This window comes from Nicotiana sylvestris, chromosome 3 (assembly GCF_000393655.2).
Source record: "Nicotiana sylvestris chromosome 3, ASM39365v2, whole genome shotgun sequence".
Taxonomy (NCBI): domain Eukaryota; kingdom Viridiplantae; phylum Streptophyta; class Magnoliopsida; order Solanales; family Solanaceae; genus Nicotiana; species Nicotiana sylvestris.
This window is the reverse complement of record NC_091059.1, coordinates 215,323,178-215,344,086: the sequence shown is the minus strand read 5'-3', so window position 1 is coordinate 215,344,086 and position 20,909 is coordinate 215,323,178. Positions and strand designations below refer to the sequence as shown.

The window sequence follows — 20,909 nt, the reverse complement described above, 5'->3', positions numbered from 1 at the left end:
TTTTTAAAATTGTTTTATATCATCAAACTATGAGCCCGTTTGGATTAGCTGATTTGAAATAGCTGATAAGCATTAGTTGCTGAAAAGCACTTTTAAGTGCTAAAACTTATTTAATAAATAAGCAGTTACGTGTTTAGGTATAAGTGCTGAAATTGATAATAAGTTGTTGCAGTATTTAATAAAAAAATTGATGATAAGCTCTTTTTCTATTAAAATGATTTAAATAACCTTAAAACTCTTTACACTTATAAGGGCATAATCTTTAAAATTTTAGATTCCAAATCGATTCAAATACGAAATATTCTATTTGTCATTTTATTTTAAATATAATTGTGCTTATATAAGATAATTTTTATGATAAATATAATATATTTTATGATAAGAATATAATCATAAGTTATAATAATAAATTGACAAAAATTTCTCAGTAAAAAATAAACCTAAATAAGACAAAATATTTGAGGTCATGAGTATCGATGTAGGAGTTTTGTTCGAAAAAGGAATATTTTAAGTATAAAATAGTAAAAAATTTGGTCAAACTTAAAGTGCTTATAAGCTAAAAATTAAATTTTTGGCTTATTTTTAACTTATAAGCACTTTTAACTTTATCAAACGCGTAAATAAGCCAAAAAGTGATTTAGCCAAACACACTCTATGTGGACAAATTAGTTGCAATTCAAACATTAATCGACTCAACTTCAAAAAAATCTTTTTTCTTTCTTCAACTCAAAAGTCTGAATAACTTAAGTATAGTTACAATTTACCCCTGCCCGCTCCCACCCATCCCCTTGTTTGGGGGGGGGGGGGGTTGGAAAGATCTCGCGAACATGAAACAAGCATTGCTCCAAACCACGTGAACCAAAAAAAAAATTGAAAACAAAATCAAATATTTAAAACCTGTTGAGCCTTATTTACCACAGTACCCTTTTTAAAAATTTCAAAACCCCAAATTCAAACTTCCCTCACTGTGCATTTTCCCAGGGCTAAATTGTAAATTCAGAACTGGCATCATCAATATAGAGCGCCAAAACGTAAAAGAACATAACCATAAAATCCGAACACACTCCCAAAATCCAAACTGACATTCTCAACAATTTCTCCAGAAAAAACGACTGAGTGTAGTTTCTGCCATGGCTTCTTCCACCATTATTGAAGCCTGTAAGAGTAGAAAGAGAAACCGAAAGCCATTTGTATTCGAAACATTTGCAACTGGAAACTCCATTGACGGTTTTTCAGGACCTTTTAAAGACAATATTCGAATGTTCCTCCAAGAATTTGCTAATATTGAAGATTACACAGTCGCTGGTTTTCCAATTTGGTCCACTTGGTTGATTTCTAACTCAACCGGTGCAGTTTTCCCACTCTACACCATTGAAGAAACCACTCAACTCTCTCTTCAACCTTTCTGTGATCACTGCAAATTCTCTGGTAAAATAATATGAACACTCAATTTTCATTCTGCAAATTGATTTTGAATTTTGTTTGTAGTTTTTTTGTTTATTATTATTGCTGATTGTATTTTTTTTTTTTTGGGTTGTTGAAGGATGGGGTCACCATTATGTGTCGAAAAGAAGGTACCATTTGATAATACCGGCAAATGAGAAATGGGAAAAGCCATTGGGAAGCGATTCATTTGAAATCGGTACTCATGTTTTGCATGGTTTGATTCATTGCAATGGTTATGGCCATTTGTTGTCCATTAATAATGGCGTTGTCAATGGGGATTCAAATTTGCTCTCTGGAACTGATTTCATGGATTTCTGGGATCGTCTTTGTACAATCTTCAAAACCAGGTAATGAAGTTCATACTGATAAATCTTAATCTGTTTTCATAGTTTTTATGTGAGAAATTTTTCGTCCTAATATAAGAGTTTCGTGATCTAAGTAATAAAGCTAAATCATCAAAACTTTCTGAAAAGAGGAAGTAGTATTATTTGTATGTGTTTTCCTTAGCGTATGGAACATTTTAGCTGAAATTGAAGAATCATTTATGTTATTGTTATGATTATCATTTTGGCAGGAAAATTTCGGTGAATGATGTGTCAAAGAAGAGAGGTATGGATTTGAGGTTGCTTCATGGTGTTGCTTATGGACAATCTTGGTTTGGAAAATGGGATTACAGATTTGGCCGTGGAAGCTATGGAGTGACTGAGCAGAAATATGAAATTGCTGTTCAATTCCTAAGCTCATTAGGACTTGACAAGATTTTGAATGATTTCAAAAAGGATATTCCGAAAAGAATGAAAATCAAGCAGATTATTGGTACCCACAGAGAATTGAGTGAAGTCCCATTGATCACAATCAGTGACTTGTTCCAATTCATGCTTGCTTTTAAGTCTAAAGCTCCGTTTCATAGCAAGATGAAGCTTGAAAATAGTGATGATTGCTGGTGTGATCCTGATATAGGAGAGAAAAATAGGCCAATTAGTATGGATACATTTGTGAATTTGATGGCTAACAATGATTGTAGATGGCCTGCTAGACGGCTAGAATTTGTGCTAATAGTGATTGTGAATTTGCTGAAAGAAAATCAAGAAAATGTGAACAGAAATTATGGGATGACAAGGCAGGACTTGAGAGATGAGGCAAGAAAATGCATTGGTGACACTGGTTTGATTGATTTTGTGCTGAAATCTATCAGATGTTTTCAATTGGGAAACCAAATTATTCGTCGGTCCATTAACCCAAATACTAAGTTATTAGAATTCACTATCCATGAAGCTGCTACTAAGGAAGCAGAATCAGTAAGGTTTCCATTTTTGGACATGGATTCTGGTTGCAGGTGGACTGAGAGAAAGGTGAAAAAAGCTGCAGAGTTTATTTTGAAAATCTTGAGAGCACACAATGGTGATGGTGCAATGTCTAGGCAGGAGCTACGTGACAAGGCTAGGACAACTATTCGTGACACCGGGTTGATTGATTACGTGCTGAAATCCTTAAACAAATCCATGCTGGGAAACAAGATCATTTTTCGATCAAAAAACCCGTCTACTAAAAGGATTGAATTTGCATTTGAAGATATTGTTGATGCAAGCAGAGTTGACAACATTGAGTTAGACTTCAATATTGATCAAGATCTTGAGTACTTGTATGAAACAGTGCTTTTGAGTTACCCAGGGTCTGACTCGGTGAGTTTGGCTACTCGGGTTGTCTTGGACAGCAAGAAATTTGTTAAAAAGTGGAAGCTTGAGAATCAAGAAAGCCAAATAATGGCATTAACATGTAAAGTCTTGCCGAGTTTCGACGAGTTAGAGAGTGAGTTGACACGGCCATTGTCACCTGGTGTTGTTGTTTATGTTCCCCCTTGGATTACAATACGTGAGCTTAAGGGGGTGGCACAATTTGCATTAAGGGATACTTATTGCATAATGCAAAACTTTGTAGTAACACAAATTGGTGGTTTGAAGGGAATAGAGGATAAAAGGATGCTATCTTGCGCAGTGGGCAGAGATGCACACGTTTGGGTGAGAGGGCGTGGGCTGGACTTGGATACTGAATTGAGGTATGAAGGTGGGCCCATAAAGTTAAAGGTGGATTGCATTTGTGGGGCCAGGGATGATGATGGGGAGAGAATGGTAAATTGTGATGCTTGCCAAGTTTGGTTTCACACAATGTGCTCTGGCATTGATGATCATGAGGAGGTACCAGCAGTTTTCTTGTGTGAGAGTTGCAGAAAACTTTTAATTTGATATCAGATATTAGTAGTACAAACTGAATTATCAAATCTAATACTGTAGATTTATCAAAAAATATAAACATATTCATGAATTATGCTGACTGGACTGAAAGGCTGCAGCTTGTCCTGTTATCACTCACGTGCAGTGGAGAACTGAAGAACATGAACTGGTGTTTAGTAGGTGACCATTTGTGTAAGCAGGGGATAGTTTTGGTAACTCCTTTAGTTTTAAGATTCTGTTTGTTTGATGTATAAGCACTTAAGTTTTTAGTTCGAAGAAATATGGCTTTGTTATCGTATTGTGAAGTGAATGCATTACTTTCACTAATCAGAACAGGATAAACCAAATTACTAAAGAATTACAAAATGCTACCATGATTTGATCACTACACGCTATATTTGCACCCTTATATAATTTAAACCGTAAATATGTTTTGGTGTCTTTATGTATTCCTTTCAACTGATTTTGCAAATTCCACGGTTGACCTAGCCAAGGCATCCATTGGGTCGACACATTTCTTTAAAAGAGGATCGTCTGGAGGTAACAGGTCACGCATGTCATCCGAGGCAATTATTATAGTGTTAACTGCCCTCACAAGAAGAACTTGTAGCGAGATTCTTAACAAATTCTGTGCCCCTTCAATGTCCTTCCTGTTTAAGGCTTCCACTGCAGGGATTACGGTGTGTTCCATGGTCGCCTTATCTGGTAGCACAACTTCAAAACCCTACACTCAGTAAGAGAGGCATCAAAAATTGATAATCAGGGATAACTCGAAATAATAAATCAAATCACTTAAATACAGCATTGTCTGGCAAGTGCACATATCCAACACTTAAAAGCTTCATAGTTAGACAAATGATAAGGAGATTAAAGCACTGTCTTCCAAAAACCTACCTACCCCCGCATCTTTCATTGTGATACCTAAAACAGTGTGCTTTCCTTTTGTCTTTGAGGCATGCCTCGAAAAAGTATTCAGTTCATAGCAACAATACATAGAATCTTGCTTAACCAACACATTTCCACGACTCTAATGTTCCATTCCCAATTTAATGTTACTTATTGTACTTGTATTGCCTGACAATGCATATCAAATCAGGCTGAAGAAACACATCTTCTTCACTATCGTATCGAAGACTTTTATGGCAAAGATGAAACCTCCATGTTTTTCCGTTTGTTCTTAAGCTATTTTTTAAGAAAAATACTTCCATATTACTTTGGTATTATCTAAACTGCAAACTAGCTAGGTCCTCCTATGCCACCCCATGGAGAAAAGTTGGAAAATGGAACAGAAGCAGCAGTAAGAAAGAATACAAGAAGACAGGGAAAGGTTCTTCTCTGCAATTGCTTCTTTGATTACTTGAAGGGAAAAAAGGGGAGCGGGTTGGTCACTGAAAAATAACTTTTACTAGGTTCTGTTTTCTGAATGACACTAAACATACTTGGAATCATGCAGGGTCAGCAGTCTACAAACTGAGGGACTCGGAAATTGTCAGTATATGCATACCTATAAACTTGCAAAATCAATGCTCTATATAGCACTGTAGGAAAATAAATGGAACGAAACTGCTGAAATATTGGTATCCTATACACTATTGCATAAAGAGGTTCATAAGACGACATGCCAGAAAGGTTAAATGAAACAAAAGTGCTGAAATATTGGTATCCACTACACTATAGCCAGAAGAGGAGCAGAAGACTACATGCCGGAAAGGTAAAAGATGCTGAGCTGAATAATTTCATTGTAAACTGGTGGTCTTTTTGACAAAGAAGGATCACAATAATCTCATCTTGACCAGTGAGATTAATATATCGCAGAACAGCCGGATAGATAAGAGCGGATGCTAAATGGATATTTCCTATCTCATGGCACTCAAAGCACAAGACTGACAAACAACTTATCCAAAAACATACCCCCAAAGTCCAAATTATCCAACATAAGTTCTCGAAGCACCACAAATTCGCTAGTTAAAAGGTTGTTACAACAGGATAAATAATGATTGGTAACACAGACTATAGGAAAGTGGGTTGTTTCTTACACTAGTCACATACTGAAACTAGAGACACATATACAGATAGTTGAAACAATCACATAAAAGTATGACATAAATAGTTCCAAGAACCACTATCAATACCTCATTTTGAAGCTTCTCCTGATAAACTCCAGCACTCAAAGTTGCATCAGAAGCTAGAACTCCAATTCGCAGAGTACTCCCGGCTTCTAGTGGTCGCAAATTCAATTCTTTGAGCTCCTTGGCCACACACTCGCCCATATGAAGGACAGGAACTGAAGAACCTTTTGTCACCTCATCATGCCAATAATGTGATATGTGACAAGGCATGACAATGCATCGAGCGCCAGATTTCTCAAGAAAGATCCTTTTATGCCTTAGATTTTCAACAATTGAAGCATGATCCTTTTGTAAGTTCTCATTTCTACCAACGAGAAACGAACTAGGTCCCCTTTCGTGGAATGAAAGCTCTTTGTTAAGAACTGGATCAGAACAAAGAACAAAGGGAAGGCCATTCCCTCCATCTTTGGAACTCCACGTGACAAGCTTCCTCACAAAATTGAGAGTGGTTCCAGTGGATAGCCCCCCAATGATCCCTACTGCATTTTCTTGGGTGAGCAGAAAAGCAGAATCAGGACGCTTTGAAGCCGTATCTAAACAAGAATTCTCCATTGAGTGGGCAAAATTGCTGCTTTCTTCAGTTTGTGAGATTATGGATGAAGCTGGTGTGGCCAGAACTGAACTTTTTCTTGTTCTGTTATGGGTATGGTGGCTGCTCATACGAGCTAATGTACATGTTGAATAATTCAAGGAGTTTAAAGACATCATCATTGTTCTCGACAAAGTTCAGGCCAACTCTTTTAAACCTGAGAGAATGAATCTTTCTTTTTGGTTCAAAATGTATGTCAACTTAACAAAACTGCAGAAGGGGTAGTCCTCTTAGATCTAATTTCAATGAATAAATTACCAATTTTTTACCTGAAAAAGAAATCTTGGATTTCTCAGAAAATCTTCCTATACCCTCAAGATGGAAAAGAAGACTTCTGCAGCAAATTTAGAAACACCCCAACATCAGCTAGATTTACACTGGCTAGCCATTAGAAGCATAAAAACACTTCGGCAAGTGCAAATCTTCTGATGATTGTGAGAATATCAGCTTCCATGGATGTAGCACACTCCTCTAGTTGGGGGTGCGGAGGAAAGGAGGGGGAGGGTATAGAACTTTAAGTTCAAGATTCCTTGTACTATGAGAAAGGAATCTAATCTAAAAGGCAGAAACTTTTTCAAGTCGTAACAAGCTTTTCCCGAAAAGAAATTCAGAAAAAGCAAAACCTGGTATGAAGCGAAAACTCAACTACTTTTCTTTGTAATTGAGAAGAATACTTAGTAGGAAGGAAATATATGCAAGTGAGTTGGCTCCGGTAGTAACTATTCACCAATCAATTACTCCACTGAGTATAAGTTCTAAAGGAATCTCTTTATGTTTTATCTTTCTCTATCACGCTTTCCTATTTGCTGAACAAATAATTATAACATGGAACCAAATACTTAACAAAAAGACAGAATTCCTTGTTACCTAGTGTCGGATGGTGCTTGTCTTGCTGGGTCCCCCCCATATGATTCGTGCAGGGTCCACAATTAGTTTTTCTATTGAAAATACCACTCTTTCTTTTGCATATAAGTTGCTGGTGTTTATAATGCAAAATTAAAGATTATTTGCAAAGGGAAAAACAGGACTCAATAAGACTTCTAAAGGAGCAATCATAATCTTATAGAAACATAGTATTAGTTACCATGATCGAGGTATGAAATTTAATACATCAATGACTGTTACAAGTTCCACTGACTCAGCATTTGGTACTTGTCAGCATTAAAATTGCTGAGATACTGTAATAATTGTATGAAGAAATGTATGAAGCTGGGATGATGGCACGATGCGTCAGAAATGTTCCAAATATATATTTATTTAAAGAAAAAACTGTATGATGTATAGCTGTTCTATTTCATACTGTTTTTGGACAAAGCTCCAATAATGCTGATAAGGAAATGGACGATTAGAAATAAAAGAAGAAAAAAATTGACGTTTCTCTATCATACTGTGAAATAACTGTTCAATGTCACTCCTACAATAATGTTGAAAGTTGAAACCCCACAATCTCATTTCTTGGAAGCCAGGTGGGGGGAATTGAGAGCATGGGAACAAAAATAAGTATTGCAACCTAAATATATGACAACGTAAATAAGAAAGTGATGAAATCAACTAGCATATCTAACTCTAGTTATATTTTGCTTTTTGTACATTTCTAAGAGAGGCCTTAGGTTTGGAGAAACGGATCAGCTTTGTGACATCTGCTCTGATAGAAAAGAAGGCAGAAAGCAAACCAATTATCATGGTTGGGTATATAACTACACTATTGGAATTTCTTAAAAAGACTTGCTTGTCAAGACCCCATGTGATGAGAAGGATCCCAATAAGACTGAATCTCCCTGATTTCATTAGACCCAAAAATGCTCCTGCCACTGACAAATAACTTCCTACTATAACCTGTGACATCCAAAACCAAGTATCATAAAGCAGAACAATTAAAGAAGAACAACTCCAAGCAGTGACGGAGCCAGTAATTCATTCAATAGTTTATATACAATAAAATAAATATTATCTTTTTTTTTACTATTTGTACAGTATAATTTTCCGGTAAAAGAAATTCAATTAAACCCCTTGTCCGGAATAACTCCACCCTTGCCCAAAGAAGCAGTATAAATTGATAACCAACCTCTAGGTTTTGGAGGTCATGTGTTAAAGGAGATTCCTTCATGTTGGTGAATTTGTACACTTTTAGAAGGTTGTCATAGCTTGGGATGGGGCTGTTCTTATAAATGGCCTTTGCTACAGCTCCTGGGTAAAGCAGGGCTCTTACCAAACCTCCAGGAATAATTCCATTCGCGTATAATAAAGACAGTGACACATCAATAGGTGTGGTACATGTACCAATTCTACATGGGAATCTGCAAAGAATTACAATCAAAAGTCATAAATTGTTCTTGAATTTGAGTAACAATGCTAGCATTTTAATTTTCCCAAAATGCTTAGGCTCGAAAGTTTCATAACGCAAGGAACACTGTCGTAGGCAATTGTTCGAATAGTTAACGTACATTAATTGAAGGGAGAACCAATTAATTAATAAGGTGAATCTGACGCCTACCTATCATTAATAATTATCCTAATCAAGAAATTTGGTTAAGACTTTTATCAAATTAAGATTCAAATATATTCTAAGAGGAAAGGCATTTGGCGTCCATCTGAAAACATAACAATATCGGGATCCCTATCTCATGAAATATTTGGTGCAGAAGCAAATGAGAAGGTATTTATTAGAACCTGAAAAGTGGGATTTGGAAGATTATTAGAAGAAAGTATAGCCGGGAAGCGATGAAATAGACGTCCCGTGCCCATTTCTTTGACGCAGACGCCATGCCGATTGCCAGAAACTGTTCCTGAAAGAGCCATAACCTTTATTCGGAAAAGGAAAAGAAAAAAGAAAAGAGAAATGGGGAAACCAATTTTTTTGTGGGCCACTAAGACCCTGAAGGGCCCATCTCCCATCACTTGCGCTGCTTCCATCATTTTCCTCCTCTCTCTTCTTTTTTGTTTTTGGTTGGAAAAATAGTCAAATTATCCTAATATTATTTAAAACGGAAAAGGGTTCAAAATGCCCCTAAACTATTGGAAAAGGTTTAAAAATACCCTTCATCCACTTATTGGGCTAAAAATACCACTTCATCCACCTTTTTAGTTCACTTATGACCTTTGACCGTTAGGTCAATGCTAAATTAAAATAATTATTATTCTTTTTGTAAAACATAAAAAAAAATTGCAAAATATTTTTATTTTTTAAACTAATGCACCAATAGTCCACTAATTTGGTAAACTCTTCTACTTTTTTTTTCATTTTTACAAAAAAAAATCAGTTTTTACAAAAAATATTTTCGTTTTTAAAAACTGAAAAAAATATTTTCAACAAAATATTTTTGTTTTTGAAAAATATTTTTTTTCATCATTTTTTCAATTTTTGTAAAGCATTTAGTTTTATTTTCATTTTTCATTTTTTTTTAAAGAAAAAATATTTTTGATTTTTTAAAAAAACTGAAAAATGAAAAAAAGAATATTTTTCAAAAACAAATATTTTGTTGAAAATATTTTTCCAGTTTTTAAAAACGAAAATATTTTAATAAAAATATATTTTTCTGTTTTTATAATTTTTTTCCAGTTTTTACAAAGAAATTCTTTAAAAGAAATGAAAAAAAATATTTTTTGTAAAAACTGAATTGTTTTTTGTAAAAACTGAAAAAAAGAAAAAAAAGAAGAAGAAGACTTTACTAAATTAGTGGACTACAGGTGCAATAGTTTAAAAAAACAAAAATATTTTGTAAAATATTTTTTTTAATTTTAGAAAAAAAATAATAATTATTTTTTAATTCAGTATTGACCTAACGGTCAAAGGGCATAAGTGAACCAAAAAGGTGGATGAAGGGGTATTTTTAGCCCAATAGGTGGATGAAGAGTATTTTAAACCTTTTCCAATAGTTTAGGGGCATTTTGAACCCTTTTCCGTATTTAAAATACAATGACTTTATTAAATTATTATTTTATTAAAAAATTATCTAATTTTTGCTCTTGACCCCTAATGAAATTTAAATTTTAGTTAGAATTGACAAAATTAGATCTGCTTTATCGAAAAATTTGAAGAGGTCATGTTGGAGGTCAGTTAATGACAAAGACAAATACAAAATAATTTTGCTAACGATGAGAATACGAATAAAATAAAAGTCTAACGGAGAATAAAATTGAACACATTTAAGCAGTACAACAACAACTATTGTAATATGAATCCTCACGACCATATTTTTTTATTTGAACTAAACTCATATTATCATCATACCAAATAAAATAAGAGTAAAAACTGAATCTAATATATACAAAAAATAGTAATATTCAAAATTCTCTATATTTTTACTGGTTTTTCTTTATAACCTTTTCCGTTTTTCTTTTCATCCGCTTGCATCATTTTCTAAGTATGTATTTTTTTTAAAAAAAATAAAGGAAAAGGAATTCAAAGTTCTAATGACAACCAAATCCTCAAAAGAACTAGGCGGCGTGCACGGAATTTTTTCCCTATTTTTTAAAAAATAAAAAGGAATCTTAGGTTCTAATGATAACCGAATTCTGGAAAGAACTAGGCGTGGACGGAATTTTTTTTCTTAGGAAATTACGTAAATTTCAAGGGACTAAGACGTTTTCTTATTCTTTTACATTAAGGATAAGTCCTAAACAATCATTGTTCTTACAACTTTAAAATATGGAATTTTTATATTCATATGCCATATAGTAAATTATATTACTCTTAATACTTAACTTTTAATATAATTATCTTCTATATACTTAATTACCATTTATGTATCATTTTAGGATTTTAATAGTATTAATTAGTCTCCCAATTTTACTCAATCATATATTCCCACTCCCCCAAGTTTCTCTCTCCAAATCCCACCACCTCACTCACGTATCAAACCATATCTCACGATCTCCTCTTCTAAAACCAACGAAAATCTGTAATCCCTCCACCATTGACAACCATTAAAAAGCTTTGAAGTTTTGAATTCGAATTTGAGTTTTCAAAAGACATTTATTTGTTTGGATTGTTGCAAAGAATTGAGAATTCTCTCTACGCCTCTCTCTATCTCTCAACCCCAAATTTCAGTAATATAAAGCAAAGGAAAAGAGAGCAACAACTCCACCATTGACATCTACTAAAAAGTTTTGAAGCTTTGAGTTTGAATTTGTGTTTTCAAAAATCATTATTTGTTTGGATTGGACGTTGTTGAAAATAATTGGGAATATAGTTTGGAGTTTATATCTCAATTTTGAGGGGTTTTGGTGAAGATTAGACATGGTTTTGATTGAATTTCAGATTGAAACTCGAAGAAGAAGAAGACATGACATATATTATATTGCAAAAATTGTAGAAAAATTATAGGTTGTTGTTTATTTATTTTTCTTTTATTCATTTAACTATTGTATGGAAGTTGAACAACATTGTATAAAAATTGTATTTAAGTGGTATTATATTGTAGTTGTATATAACTAAGTAGAAATAATGTATGAAAATTGTAGATAAGTTGTATAATATATAATTAGTTGTATGAAATTTATTTTTACTATGTATAATTAGTTGTATGAAATTTTTTTGTCTTGGTATACTTGTCCTACTTCAATAAAACTTGGTGTACTATCTGTTATTATTATACTTTCATATTCCTCTATAACGGGAGATGTTGGCATATCAAGTAACTTTAGTGTTCCAGACGAACCTGCATAAAAATAAAGATAAATTCTGTTATGAACAATTTGTAGAAATTTTGTAGAAACATTGAAATTCTGTATTTCATATTAATTTTTCAAATGATATGTAGTTTTATTGTAGAATAAATGTAGAAATTTTGTAGATATTGTGAAAATCATATTGATATACTACATATCATTTGAAAAATTAATATGAAAATATATATAAAATCCATACTGATATATATATATATTACTCTGACATGTAGTTTATTTTGTAGATAAAATGTAGATAAAGTGTAGGACATTGATATACAACCAGAATTTGATAGAAAATATAACAGCACAAACCTACAACTGTGTTCTCATTGGTGATACTCAATTCCATATTGAAATCGCGAACAGTTATACATAGCGGATATGATCCTAAGTTTTTGTTTTCCTTTTTCGTCTCCATGTATACACAACTACAATATAATACCACTTAAATATAATTTTTATACAGTGTTGTTCAACCTTCATACAATAGTTAAATGAATAAAAGAAAAATAAATAAACAACAACCTACAAATTTTTCTACAATTTCTGCAATATAATGTATATCATGCGTTCTTCTTCTTCTTCTTCTTCTTCTTCTTCTTCTTCTTCTTCTTCTTCTTCTTCTTCTTCTTCTTCTTCTTCTTCTTCTTCTTCTTCTTCTTCTTCTTCTTTCAATATGAAATTAGCCAAAACCAAGTCTAATCTTCACCAAAAACCCTCAAAATTGAGATATAAACTCCAAACCATATTCCCAATTATTTTCAACAACACCCAATCCAAACAAATAATGATTTTTGAAAACCCAAATTCGAATTCAAAGCTTCAAAGCTTTTTAATTGCTGCAATGGTGGAATTGCTACTCTCTTTTCCTTTGCTTTGTATTTGATTTCTATAATTTTTTCGGATGTATCGATCATTAATTGTTGTGCTATTGTAGAAATCAATACACTATAACTCGCATCCTCATCGACTACAATGCCATCGACTTGAAATTCTCTAAATCTCCCATAGCTATCCAAATTCCCATTCAGTTGTAGCATAATTGGGATTTTGGACATAATTGTGTTTGTTGCAGAAGAATTGTAGAAGATTTAGTCGTTTTGATTTGTGAAGTCAGAAAAAATGTTGAAACACAGTGTATCGCAAAAACAGAGTCGCTAAATTTAGAATCGAAATAGCCGATAATATTAATGCATGATTTGCGTTGCAAAATATCTGAAAGAATATTTAATTCTCCAATATTAGCGCACCTAAATAAGGAAGCCTACAACTACAATGATTCCTTATTTAATGAATTGTCTATATTTTGTAGAAATACTATTAGCATGGCGGGTAAAATGCAAACTATGAACATATTTGGTAATATAGTTTCATATCACTACTACAAAAAAGGCCTTTGGCGGCAATTATTTAGCGGCAATAAGGCAATTGCCGCTAATAAATTCTTTAAGCTTAAATATTAGCGGCATATGACCATTAGCCACTAAAAAATAACCCTTTATCGGCAATAAAAATTAATTGCCATTAAAAATTAAAAATAACCTTTAATTTATGCCCAAACTTTCAGCACAACAAGTTTTTTTTTAAATTTCCCTCCCCCAAATTATTAATCTTTCCCTCCATATTTTTTAGAACAAAATCGAAGATTCCCTCCAATCAGTAATTCAGCGGAAACCTATTCCTTCTATGATTCCTTCATCGACTTGAATCAGAAAATTAGGAAATATGATTCCTTCATCGACTTGAATCAGAAAACATATTCCTTCATTGAACTGGAGACGGACGAGACAATTTGTTGTCAAAATCGCACTTATATATAGGTCGTCGGCCAACCTTTTGCCCAGATAATTGCAATTCTTTCCGAGGTATTTTCTCTGTTTTCCCAGCCAATGCGATTAACAGTTGAGTTTTGGATTGTGCTGCTCGATTATGCTCTATCATCGTTGTTAGTATTCTCTGTTATATCCGTTTCTCACTTCTATTTTCGTGTAGGTTTGAAGATTGTTTCAGAACTCATTCTTCTCCTTCAATTTCTTGTATTTATTGGCAAAGCAATCTGCTTACCAGGTACGAATTTGTGCCTTCAACTGTTGGGATTTGAAATTTGCGAAAGTTCAATTTTTTCGGCATATGCCCGTTGTTTGTGATATCCGACTGCTGTTAAATTGAGGTGGGATGATTGGGTTTATTCCTCCTCTGTTCCGTGACTGTTTTTCTGATTTTTTTCCTCTGTTTTCTGCTATTCATGTGATTATTCAGAAATTTCTAAGTGTCGTCGATGCATTGAATCTACCACTAGTCGAGATGTTGTGTGTAATTTTCATTGTCGTCGATGCATTGTGGTGTCAAATCTTTATATTTTCATTGTCGTCGATGCATTTGTTCCTTTGTATGTTTTCTGTTATTCTTGTCATTGTTCAAAAATTTTCATTGTCGTCGATGCATATCTGTTTCAAATCCTCCGTAGTCGATGCATATCACTGTTAAAGTTATTTGAAGAAAACTACGAGGCTGCATCAGAAGCTTATTCGCAGTATACTCAGATTGTTGGTTTCTAGTTTTGAACAAAAAGTGGGTGGTTATCTTTCCTGTTTTTGTTTTTCATCGTCCTTTTCACTGTTCAAAAGGTTCCCCTTCGTCAGGGAATAACAGGTAGGAGGGAAGAAGAATACAAAAGGGTGGTTAAGAGGTTCCTTATAGATATACTAAAATATGCATCCCCATTCTTTATCCTGGTGTCAAGCTTCCTGTATCACTTATATCTTGGTAAGAAAGCTTGATGAGCACTTGTTGCACGAACTATTGTCAACAAGTTGTTAAAGGTGAAATTGATGTAACTTTCTCCATTAAATAAACATGGAATAAGTGATCTGAAGGAGCTGTTTACATTTTGTATATCTGTTTTCCCTATCATTCTTGAGTAGAATATGCCATGTATAAGCTTTTCAACTACATTTTCATGATAGAGATGCAAATGCCTACAGGAGATAATAAGTTTTCCAACTATTCTTGGTATTGGCATTGTAAAAAGATGCTCAATCGTGCTGATTATTCCACTAAAAACTAAGAAGAAACTTCTCCTTTTTGTTTATTTTACACCATTTTTTGGAATTTCCCGAGCAGGTGGGATCATATTCCTTGGTAACATTGAATGCTTGCATTTTTATTGTTTGAAGAGAAATTCAAATTTCTAGGTTTAATTCCTTTACCTTGTCAATATGTAGTACCTGTAAACACTAAACATTGATAAGCTCAGTGAAGTTTTTGCCTTTTTTTCAATTCTCTAGTCTTATTCACTACCCAATATTCCTTCATTCACGTTCATGTAAACTACATCCAGATAGCGGTTGAATAGTCTTTTGTGGTTAAGTCTCTACACCTTTTAGATGACTGTGTTCTGCCTATGTGTATTTCCTTAAGTAATACAGAAGACTTATGCCTGAGATGAACTTTATGATTAAATAAATTTCCATTTAATAGTTTTAATTGTTAAAATGATATTTTTGAGCCATGGAATTACCTGCTAATAGGATGGTTATTTTATTTTAGCTACATTTTTCATTAATTCCACCTTTTTACTAACACATTTTTAGCTCTTTCAGTAATTATAGAAAAGAAAAGACTATCTTGAACGTCATGGACAATCCTACAAATAAAAGATGGATGTATTGTGAAAGAGTTAGTAAAGAATATTTGGATGGAGTAGAGGATTTTTTAAATCATGCCTTTTCTGAAAAACAAGATGGAGAAAAAATTGCATGTCCTTGTACGGAGTGTGTGCTTATCCATCAAGTAAATCGGGCTACAACATATGATCATCTTGTGGTTAATGGTATTATACCATCCTATGATACTTGGTTTTGTCATGGTGAGTCTCTAAAGGGATCAAACAATGCTGAAGCAAATAATCGCAGTCAGTCAACTCAAAGGGGTGATGATATGAGAGGAATGATACATGATGCATTTGCAGGTGTTACACAGTTCATGGATACCGACGTTAGTGAATTAGGTGGCGTATAGCATAACTTACAAGAGAATACTGCTCATCCATCTAGAAATCAATCGCATCCAGAGGTGGATAAGTTTGAACGGCTCATGAAGGAGGCAAATGAAGAACTATATCCAAGATGTAAAAAATTTAGCAAAATGTCCCTTTTGATGCATCTGTACCGTACAAAATGCATGTTCAAATGGTCAAATGAATCGTTTAATGCTTTGCTTGGACTATTGAAGGATGCGCTGCCTGAAGGAGAAAATTTTCCTCCTTCTTTCTTTGAGACTAAAAAGATAGTTGAAGGCTCGGGCTTAAAGTATGAGAAAATTCATGCTTGTCCCAATGATTGCATGCTTTTTAGGAAAGAGTTTGCTAATAAGAATGTCAGTAAATGCAATGTTTGTGGAGCGTCTAGATGGAAAAATGATGCTAGAAAAATCCCAGCCAAGGTCCTAAGGTATTTTCCTTTAAAACCAAGGCTACAAAGACTGTTTATGTCTTCGGAAACTTCTAAAGCAATGTGTTGGCATCATGAAGAGCGCAACAAAGATGGAGTTCTACGACATCCTGCAGATTCTGAAGCTTGGAAAAAATTTGATAGTAGATATCCCGAATTTGCTGGAGACCCTCGCAATGTGCGCCTAGGACTAGCTTCTGATGGGTTCAATCCATTTGGCACAATGCGAACTGCTCATAGTACATGGCCAGTGATTTTAATGCCATATAATCTTCCTCCATGGATGTGCATGAAACAAGAGTTCTTCATTCTGTCCTTACTTATTCCTGGACCCAAAGCGCCTGGCAATAATATCGATGTATTTTTACAACCTCTAATAGAAGAGTTAAATGAATTATGGGATGTTGGGGTAGAAACATACGATGCCTCTATTAAGGAGATATTTAAAATGCGAGCAGCTCTCATGTGGACTATAAATGACTTTTCTGCATATGGTACTCTATCTAGATGGTGCACTTATGGTCGGTTTGCATGCCCTTCTTGTAACATAAACACTCAATATAAAAGGCTGAAACATGGCAAAAAGTTTTGTTACATGGGGCATCGACGCTTCTTGAAGTCGGGACACAAATATCGGAATGATGCAAAATCATTTGATGGGACTAAAGAAACAAGACCTGCACCTTCTCCAGTATCTGGGTCAGTAGTGCTGAATCAAGTTAAAGATATAAAATTTACTCTAGGCCAGTCAAGTGAAGGGGTAAGTGGGGTGATGAAAAACACATGGAAAAAGAGAAGTATTTTTTTCGATCTTCCTTATTGGAAATTTAACTTGGTGCACCATAATCTTGATGTGATGCACATAGAAAAGAATGTGTGCGATAACTTAATTTATACACTATTGAATCTTGGTAAAAAGTCTAAAGACAACTTAGAAGCTCGATTGGACTTGAAGGAGATGAAAATAAGACCAAGCTTATGGCCTCAATATCGAGCTAGTGGGAGAGCATATCTTCCTGCTACTTTTTTCACAATGTCTCAGCAGGAAAAGGAGTTATTTTATGAAGTACTACAAAATGCCAAATTTCCAGATGGCTATGTGTCTAATATTTCACGTTGCGTTCGCAAACGAAAGTTATCTGGGCTAAAAACTCATGATTGTCATGTTATAATGCAAGAACTTCTTCCTCTTGCCTTGCGGAGATTTGTAGATAAAAGAGTAAGTTTAATTTTAATTGAACTATGCACATTCTTTCGTGTTTTGTGTAGCAAAGAGCTAAAAGTAGAAGAGTTAAACCTACTTGAAAAAAAAATCCCAGAAACATTGTCTACTATGGAGAAACTCTTCCTCCCAGGATTCTTTACTGTTATGATACACTAGGTTATTCACTTGGCAACTGAGGCTAAACATGCGGGACCAGTACATTATCGCTGGATGTATCCAATTGAGAGGTATGTAGAATATCACTGAATCTTTGTTATATGTCTTTAGTTGTTAAATACTCTAATATCAAACTAATAACATTACTTTGTTCCATAGGTATTTGGGTACTTTAAAATCATATGTTCGTAATCGTGCATGTCCTGAAGGTTCAATAGCAGAAACATACATAGCAAATGAGTGTATGACATTCTGCTCACGATATTTAGAGGGTGGAGATTCAAGGTCTTATTATTCAAGAAAATGGAGTGATGAAATTGAGCATGAGACTAATAAAGAAGAATCTCTTTTTCCTACTGTTGGGGAGTCGTACGGTAGAGTAGATGTATTTGAGTTGGATGACAAAACATGGTTGCAAGCACATCGGCATGTACTTTTCAATTGTGAATCATAAGTCGTTGAGAATTATAAAAAGTAAGTGTTATATCTATTATTTAATATATATATATCTATTATTTAATATATATATATATATATATATATATATATATATATATATATATATATATATATATATATATATATATATATATATATATATATATATTTCATAACAAAATTGATATATGCGAGTTACATGTATAGGGAACATATTGCTGAAATTAAAAGAGCACATCGTAAGCGTCGTTTGACACAACATCAAATTGATCGTGTGCATTTCGATACATTTCATGAGTGATTCAAGGAGCAAGTAAGTAGTAGGACTAAGTCATTGTTTATGTTAAATTATTATCCTTGTACAAATATCCACATTTATAGTTGCATCTTTTATTTGGTTAGGTAAAGGAGTTGGAAGCCACGTCTAATATCTTAAATGATGTTAAAATCCTAGCATAAGGACCGAGCTACATTGCAAAAGATTCAGTGCGTTCGATGTTAATAATGGATATCGATTCCGAATAAAACAAAGTGAAGAGTTCAATGAGACACAAAATAGTGGTGTTATGGTCGTTTCAAAGACTGAAAGTTATGCAAGTACAAGTGATAATGCTCCAAAATCTGCAAATATCACATATTATGGCAGATTGAATGAAGTTAAAATACTATGAGAAATTTAAGGTCATCTTATTTAAGTGTGATTGGGTTGATGTAACCAAAGGTAGAGGAATTAAGGAAGATGACTTGGGTTTCACACTTGTGAATTTCACACACCTGACAGACTCTGGCGATCGACAACGTCATGAGCCCTTTATTTTTGCAGAACAAGCTCAACAAGTAATATTTGTGCAAGATCCTCAAGACCATGAATGGTTTTTCCCTAGGTTAATTAAACCTCGAGAAATTTTTAATATGGGAGAGGAAAATAGTGTGCAGTTTGAGTCATCAACGCAAAGTGATGCCACTGACTTGGCTCTTTTAGAAAATTCTTGTGTTTTAGAAGATGGGTATAATGATTGGGTAAGAAGTGGTGTCGATGGGATAATAATTGATACAAACGTAGATTCTCAACCTTCTCCAAATGATGGTGAAGCTAATGTTGAGGGAGAAAATAACATAGAAAATGAATGTGATTCTGAATAAGGTAGGTGGTACTTATAGAATATTTTTGTTGCAAGTGTTATATAATAAACTCTAAGGGTGTTATTTTTTTGAATATTGGATGTTTGAGCAAATTTATTATGCTTTCTTCTGCTTATATTTTGCTTATTGTATCCATTTAAATGTGATATTATAAGGTGGTACTATCACTTGATAATTATTTTCCTAGTGCATAAATAACTCTTATCTCTAGAACAATATTTTTCGCAAGGCTTTGTTTGCGTTACCTGAGTTGTTGATATTTTTCACATATTGAGATTTGGATGATGCTTCCTCATGTTTTGCTAGTGGCCTGCTGATTTGTTGGAGTCAATCTAGTACTAATATAGCGTAATGCAGCAAGATAAATTTTTTTCATTTTGGAGAAGGAACTATGCGAACTAGAGGTCGCAACCGACTGGTAATTGAACAAGACGACGATGAAGATGTGCGACCTTATATTGAGCATTTGATGGATGTTCAAAACCATTCTGCAACCCAGACTTATATTGATCAGTTGATGGATAATCAAAACTCTTCTGAAGACCAAGCACATGATGATCAATCTTGTGATTTGAATAGTTCTGCTGGTGGTACTGAAGTTCAACGAAGTGATGATGAATCAGGTAGCACTTTTCTCTGGAATCATTTTCAAATCATAATTGTGTGAATACAATGGTTAATCTAACTCGTTTATATAGTGTAATTAGCAACTGTGATTTTTTGTAATTTCTATTGTGATATCGAACTAGTTATATAGTGCAACTTGCAACCAAGTAAGAGGGTGTCTTCTCTGAGTGTATGTGAAATTGTAACATTGCATCTTGACATTAGTTGCTTGACCGGGTCGAGGAAAATTGGATACCATCTCTGCTAGACCAACAAATGCTGACAAAGGGAGATTAGGATCTTTTGCAATTTCAGTATGGTATCCATCTACTAGCTTTGCCACCATCAGTTTTGAAGCTTCCGATAAAATCCCAGGTTACTGTCAAGATGCATCACCCAGCCCCAGTCCTCTTCATCATCCTCCTCTCGTTGTTCTTTCCACAATTTTGATTTAGCAACCATGTTCCTCACGTTTGCTCGTATAATTTCGTTGTTATTTCCAGTTGAAATCATGAGCTGTCCAGATTCCCCTTCAAACTCACCAAAAGACTCTACTGATTGAGAGGGGATATCATGTACGGAAGTATTTAATGTTACCAATGGTTGTTTAACCATAGCAGCCTCCATCATCATCTCATTCTGAGCATTCTTAATAATTTGTTCTACCTTAGGATTGGAAAAATGTAAAACTGGTGCATTGGAGCTATGTGCTTGGATGGTTATAAGTTCAGCTCCCAAATTGTTCTTTGAATGAATTCGTCGAACTCCTATATTTTTATCCAAATCAGCATTGCCCTGCTCTTCTTGTTCATTACTGGACCTTAG

At 34.0% G+C, this 20,909-nt stretch overlaps 4 protein-coding genes across 4 annotated transcripts; 2 read left to right on the top strand and 2 right to left on the bottom strand.

Moving 5' to 3' along the window:
• The first annotated feature begins 1,130 nt into the window (after positions 1-1,130).
• On the top strand, positions 1,131-3,968 carry LOC104221221 (PHD finger protein At2g01810-like). Its single transcript, XM_009772231.2, has 3 exons — positions 1,131-1,428; positions 1,544-1,793; positions 2,021-3,968. Exons 1-3 carry the CDS (start codon positions 1,131-1,133, stop codon positions 3,687-3,689), a joined length of 2,217 nt encoding a protein of 738 aa, XP_009770533.1. The 3' UTR covers positions 3,690-3,968.
• Positions 3,969-3,973: 5 nt separating this feature from the next.
• On the bottom strand, positions 3,974-7,550 carry LOC104221220 (uncharacterized). Its single transcript, XM_070171474.1, has 3 exons — positions 6,665-7,550; positions 5,810-6,552; positions 3,974-4,401 (listed from the first exon to the last, which is right to left on the bottom strand). Exons 2-3 carry the CDS (start codon positions 6,515-6,517, stop codon positions 4,120-4,122), a joined length of 990 nt encoding a protein of 329 aa, XP_070027575.1. The 5' UTR covers positions 6,518-6,552; positions 6,665-7,550; the 3' UTR covers positions 3,974-4,119.
• Positions 7,551-7,752: 202 nt separating this feature from the next.
• LOC104221219 (uncharacterized) lies at positions 7,753-9,223 on the bottom strand. Its single transcript, XM_009772229.2, has 3 exons — positions 9,066-9,223; positions 8,461-8,692; positions 7,753-8,231 (listed from the first exon to the last, which is right to left on the bottom strand). Exons 1-3 carry the CDS (start codon positions 9,158-9,160, stop codon positions 7,962-7,964), a joined length of 597 nt encoding a protein of 198 aa, XP_009770531.1. The 5' UTR covers positions 9,161-9,223; the 3' UTR covers positions 7,753-7,961.
• Positions 9,224-16,160: 6,937 nt separating this feature from the next.
• LOC138888670 (uncharacterized) lies at positions 16,161-19,478 on the top strand. The gene is made up of 4 exons (XM_070170576.1): positions 16,161-17,735; positions 17,898-17,968; positions 18,057-18,327; positions 19,032-19,478. Exons 1-4 carry the CDS (start codon positions 16,161-16,163, stop codon positions 19,476-19,478), a joined length of 2,364 nt encoding a protein of 787 aa, XP_070026677.1.
• Positions 19,479-20,909: the final 1,431 nt, after the last annotated feature.